At 36.1% G+C, this 5,898-nt stretch overlaps 3 protein-coding genes across 3 annotated transcripts in view; 1 reads left to right on the top strand and 2 right to left on the bottom strand.

Annotated features, from left to right (window-relative positions):
• LOC123686657 overlaps window positions 1–3,935 on the bottom strand; it is a 29,390-nt gene extending 25,455 nt beyond the window's left edge. The window contains exons 1-2 of the mRNA XM_045626870.1: window positions 3,522–3,935; window positions 1,488–1,847 (exon numbers count right to left, since the gene is read on the bottom strand). Coding sequence (XP_045482826.1) covers window positions 1,488–1,847; window positions 3,522–3,929 — 768 coding nt within the window. The 5' untranslated portion in view covers window positions 3,930–3,935. The remainder of the gene's footprint in view (window positions 1–1,487; window positions 1,848–3,521) is intronic.
• LOC123686058 (histone H2B-like) lies at window positions 1,413–1,874 on the bottom strand. Its single transcript, XM_045626015.1, has one exon. It carries the CDS (start codon window positions 1,830–1,832, stop codon window positions 1,461–1,463), a length of 372 nt encoding a protein of 123 aa, XP_045481971.1. The 5' UTR covers window positions 1,833–1,874; the 3' UTR covers window positions 1,413–1,460.
• A 162-nt stretch (window positions 3,936–4,097) lies between the features above and the next one.
• Window positions 4,098–4,492, top strand: LOC123686059 (histone H4). Its single transcript, XM_045626016.1, has one exon. The coding sequence runs from the start codon at window positions 4,135–4,137 to the stop codon at window positions 4,444–4,446; it is 312 nt and encodes a 103-aa protein (XP_045481972.1). The 5' UTR covers window positions 4,098–4,134; the 3' UTR covers window positions 4,447–4,492.
• The last annotated feature ends 1,406 nt before the right edge of the window (window positions 4,493–5,898 follow it).

The following is a 5,898-nucleotide window of genomic DNA, read 5'->3' as shown; positions in this document are numbered from 1 at the left end:
AATCTCAAAAATGTAATATTAGCTGAAATTCCTAATAAAATTGTAAAAAATGGATAGGGATAGGATATCGAATGATAAATCAGGGATTCCAAAGTAATTAATGTCTCAAACATACAAAAATGTATATATTTCATTAGATTATAGTATAATTTAAAAATATGTAGTAGATTCTAGGAGTTATAGATAGAAATCTTTGAATATTAGGTCAAAGAAAGTGAATATTAGAAAAATTTCAAAATTGTATATAGAATATTTGAAAATTTTGTAACTTCGAATCGACCGAATGCAACATATGTGGTACCAAAAGATGGGGAATTAAATGAAGAAATTAACTAGATCAAGATTGAAGAAGGAAAACTTACCTCAAAAGAGAAAATTGCGAAAGCATCATATTTGGAAAATTTTTTGACATCCAAGGCAATCTTGATTTCAAGAAAAAATTGAAAATCTATATAAAGCCCAGCCGAATGACAGCTAGTCAGTCAGTAAAAAACCATTGTTGAGAACACGTCACCTGACTCAAGAAATTTACCTGAAATAATTGATAAACGAAAGAATTTATTTACGAAAATTTGCAAGATATTAAAATTGTTAAATACGTACCTGAAAATCATTGTGAGAAGAAGTGGAAAATTATTTAATCAATTTCAAGAAGAAATTTCCCTGGATTCAAGCAAGTTGAAGCAATATCAAATGGAAAATGGATTCAAAACAATGCAACTGAATTAATACGAATTAAGGTTATAATCCATTCGAGGTTAGGAGCATAGAAGACGATACCATACCATAACATAGAACACTGAAGAGGTCGATGAAGATTTAAATACGTAAATATAAGATTAGATTAATATAAATTTAGTTATATATATATATATATCTATATATATCAATATATATATATATATATATATATATATATATATATATATATATATATAATGGGCTGGTTGAGATGCATCTAACTGGGAACACAGCCAAACTTGGACTTCACGAAGATCTAATAGAGAAGGCGCAAAAGGAGATGATCTTGTGGACCACGAGAATTGTGAGAAGTTTCCTCAGAAGCAATTGAGTGTTGCCTTGTTCTGAGAGGAACCGGCAACCTCTAAGCCTTACCCTGCAACGGTATAAATATATATTTATATATATATATATAGTAACAATTGAAAAGCAGGTAAATAACATTGAACCGAATATATATACATATATATATATATATATATATATATATATATATATATATATATATATATATATATATATATGATATTGGTGTGCAAAATTATCAGACATGGTATAGGAAGTTGACGAACATATTCGAATTATATTAGTATGGATTATTTCAAATTGATAAATCTACATGTCGTTAACGGTGAAATTAGAGATCAGACTATAATTATAAGTTTTAAAAATTTGTGGTTCTGAAAAGAACCGTTTGATATGCAACAACAATTCCTGCTTTATTTGGAACTGGTGTATTTTGTTACTGCTTTAGTTCCTTCGCTGACGGCGTGTTTTGCCAACTCACCGGGCAAGAGAAGGCGCACTGCTGTTTGAATTTCCCTGCTGGTTATTGTCGAACGTTTGTTGTAGTGAGCAAGTCTACTCGCCTCGGCGGCGATGCGTTCGAAAATATCATTAACGAAACTGTTCATGATGCTCATAGCCTTGCTTGAAATACCCGTATCCGGATGGACTTGTTTCAATACTTTATAAATGTAGATAGCGTAACTTTCCTTCCTCTTGCGTTTCTTCTTCTTGTCGCTTTTAGAAATGTTTTTTTGGGCCTTGCCAGCTTTCTTGGCAGCTTTTCCGCTAGTTTTAGGAGGCATCTTCAATCGATCAATCTGACGATAAGTGAAAACTAAAAAATTACCTTCTCAGTGTAAACTTTTTATTTGAGATCGTACCACCTAAATTGACTCCACCTATTTAAGTTCGGGTATATACCCGAACCTACAAACTTCAAAAGAAAATAGAAGTTGGTCCCGGGTCATCTCCGACAAAACCATTTAGGAACCATAGCACTGCCTTTCACAACACTGCTGACGCATCACCTGAATAATCAACTGATGGACATTTCATCAAACCCGAAGAATTAAAGCTTAGCACAGAGTTCGATGGACTCTAGCAATGGCGAGTGTCTGCAAAAACTACCGCCATCTCATCGTCTATGGTATTCCAAACATGTCGCAAGCTAGATTGTTGTACATTAACCCTTACTGGTGATGGGATGTTATTTACAACTTGTATGCTCATTATCCTCTTCAAAATGTTATGAAACAGTCGGTGGAATGCTGATTAGAGAAGAGCGATATTTCACGAACTGTGATTTAACTGAGATCAGAATGTCACAGGTAGTCACGGTTCCGAAAAACGAATACAGAGCGTGACGGGATCACAGTTTGAACATTTCACAGATCTTTTCAGGGCATATCATCGTCCGTTGCAATCGTAAATTATGAAGGCAGCCTGATGTTTTTATTGCTTCGGAACCTTTTTCGACTAACATAATTGCATATTTTTATGACAATCCCAGCATCGTAGGCAACTTCGCATGCTGTAGGAAGTATTTTTGTAGAACTAGTTAAACAATAAATACTTGCTGCAAACTAATAACTACTGCATTACTGCATAATTGGTGGTGGCAATAAAATTCTAATTTTATGCTTATCTTTGATAAACAACCCCAAAGAAATTCTTTCTATATTGAAGTTGTCGACCGAAGCAATAAATGGTACTCTGTATTATAAAAAATAAACGAAAACACGTCAGCGACATAATAATAATAGGCGAAAGAATAATAACAGGCGAAAGACCAGCAATCTTTGGGCTTTCTTCACAAAAGTTGATGTAAATTATGCTACTTGTAATTTATGCAAGTTGAAATTATCTTTCAAAATCACCTCTTCAAATTTGAGGAAACATTTGAAAAATCGATATCCTTCTGTTACGTTCCTAACTAAATCTGAAATAAGGAAAAGAGTTGAATATGTAAGAAAAATGGATGTTTTCATAACAATTTTGCTTTGAATGAGTGACCAATTCGAGTTGCAAAGATAAACGAACTAAGGTTTGGGTGATTCATACAAATATTATTAACAAGCAACCTAAACAGTGATCACGTCACGCTTTAATTTCACTGATATCATAAAGTAACGTTCACGTTTCACAACGTGATCTAGAAATCACGGTATCGCTTCTCTCTAATGCTGGTCATCAGAATCTTTTGCAGTTGAATGATCGAATTGGAAATAAGACGGCATAATTTGCTTCCAGCTTAAAATAAGCTATTGCGCCAAGATATAGAGGATATCAAAAGACTGATGGAAAATCCATAATCAAAATTGAAATTCGTAACGCATTTTGTTGGAAGAAATTAAGTAAGGTTATATTGCACTATTGATATCGGATCTTTAATTTGGGATACCTTATAAGAAATCAATCAATTGTATAAATGTAAAAAAAAAAGTTGTGGTTCTGAAAAGAACCGATTTTAAACTTTGTGAAAAAGATGCTTAAGCACGTTCGCCACGGATACGTCGAGCAAGTTGAATGTCCTTCGGCATAATGGTTACTCTCTTGGCGTGAATGGCACATAAATTTGTATCTTCGAATAGACCGACCAGATAAGCTTCGCTAGCTTCTTGAAGGGCCATCACGGCGGAGCTCTGGAAACGGAGATCGGTCTTGAAGTCTTGGGCAATTTCGCGCACTAACCTTTGGAAAGGAAGTTTGCGAATCAACAGCTCGGTACTTTTCTGATAACGACGGATCTCACGAAGAGCTACGGTACCTGGACGGTAACGATGAGGTTTTTTTACGCCACCAGTAGCGGGTGCACTTTTACGTGCCGCTTTTGTGGCAAGTTGCTTACGCGGTGCCTTTCCGCCAGTGGATTTTCTTGCGGTTTGCTTCGTACGGGCCATCTCGAGTATGGGTATAAACTAGTTGAGGGAAATCTTAGATTCATCTATTTATAGCGGAATAGGTAGGCGGTTCCACTGCACATTCTCGCAATATCATTGGTTGGTCGTGTAGATCTAGTGGTGGGGAAAACTGTGATGGTATAAAAGCCGTATTTTCCGCTAAAACCTTTAGTTAATTCTTGTTATTGTAGTCGTTAACTGAAAAATGACTGGCAGAGGCAAAGGTGGTAAGGGTTTGGGAAAAGGTGGCGCTAAGCGTCACAGGAAAGTTCTACGAGACAATATCCAAGGAATCACGAAGCCCGCTATCAGAAGATTGGCCCGCCGCGGTGGGGTGAAACGTATCTCTGGTTTGATTTACGAAGAAACTAGAGGTGTACTTAAGGTATTCCTAGAAAACGTTATTAGAGACGCTGTAACTTACACCGAACACGCAAAAAGGAAGACTGTAACAGCAATGGACGTCGTATATGCTTTGAAACGCCAAGGTCGTACGTTGTACGGTTTCGGAGGTTAAATTTCACCATCGAAATATTGCTATCGGTCCTTTTCAGGACCACAAAGTTAACTTTTTCTCGTTTTTTCCATTACACAAATATCATACAATCCGAAAGCAAACAAAATTCCCACAAAGCCTAAGCCTGTCCGTGAGATGGGCAACCAAATTACTATGACGAGATAATTCTTTTGGAATTCAGCGTTAAGGGTAAACAGCTAACATTTTCATTCACCTAACTATAAATATTATTTATTAATTTTTTTTTTACTTGGAATTGCTGTGACCATACGATCGCAAAATGTAAAAATATTCCGAGGACAAACAAAAGTGTTATCTATTCAAGTTTATAAGCATTTGGTTAGTAGTGCACTAGGAGTAACATTTCTCATCCAAATTTTATTGCCACCTTATTTTATCAATTTGAACAAATTAAGAAATGGGCTTATATAAATTATTCCATAAAATATTTTCACAGAATCGATGACGGTAGGCGGCGATAAGATATATAATTATTTCTTCTGCGCGTTCCGTTCATCAACTTTACATCGACAACAGAATGGTAGAGAGTCGAAACAATTTCGTACCTCGGCATGGGATCATTCGAGGGAAATCCGCTGTAGGATTGAAAAGGCCAGGAGCAGCTTCCATTAAAATGAAAAAACTTTTCACGATTCAGGACCTGAACAAGAAGACCAAAATACGACTTCTGAAGTGCTATGTCTTTCCTGTGCTTCTGTATGGGTGGAGTCATGGACGCTTACTAAAGCTTCGTGTAAGAGGCTTGAAGTATTCGAGATGTGGCTCTACAGAAGAATACTCCGAATCAATTGGACAGAGCACATGACCAATGAGAGGGTTCTAATATTAGTCAACAAGAAAACTGAAATTGTTGACACCGTGAAGAGGAGGAAACTGGAGTACTTGGGCCACATCATGCGGAATGAACAAAGATACAGCCTTCTCCAGCTTATACAGCAGGGCATGGTTGGGGGAAGGAGAGGTCCCGGCAGGAGGAGAATTTCGTGGCTCAGAAATTTGAGGGTCTGGTTCTGGGAAACAACAATTGGACTGTTTCGTGCAACAGTGAATAAGGTCACAATAGCCAGAATGGTCTCCAATATCCGATAACGGATTGGCACTATCAAGAAGAAGAAGTTCCGTTCATCCCACCCGTTTGAGTTGATAATTCTCGCTAAGTTAATCCCCTCCGCGTATAACGAGATCACACATTTTCTAATCGAGAAGCCAATTTTCTCATTCCTATCCCGTATTGCACAATATTTCACACACGGTACAATCCATATTATATTTACAAAGAAAAAACATATATATCAACCGTTGAACTTATCTCTCATAAGGGTGTCAAATATGAACCGATGGGTTCATATATATATATATATATATATATATATATATATAGAATGTTTATTTTTTCTCTTTATTGTAACTGATAATTTTTGTTGATATCTT

The sequence above is a fragment of the Harmonia axyridis genome, chromosome X (genome assembly GCF_914767665.1).
Source record: "Harmonia axyridis chromosome X, icHarAxyr1.1, whole genome shotgun sequence".
NCBI lineage: Eukaryota > Metazoa > Arthropoda > Insecta > Coleoptera > Coccinellidae > Harmonia > Harmonia axyridis.
This window is presented reverse-complemented; position numbering and strand designations above follow the sequence as displayed.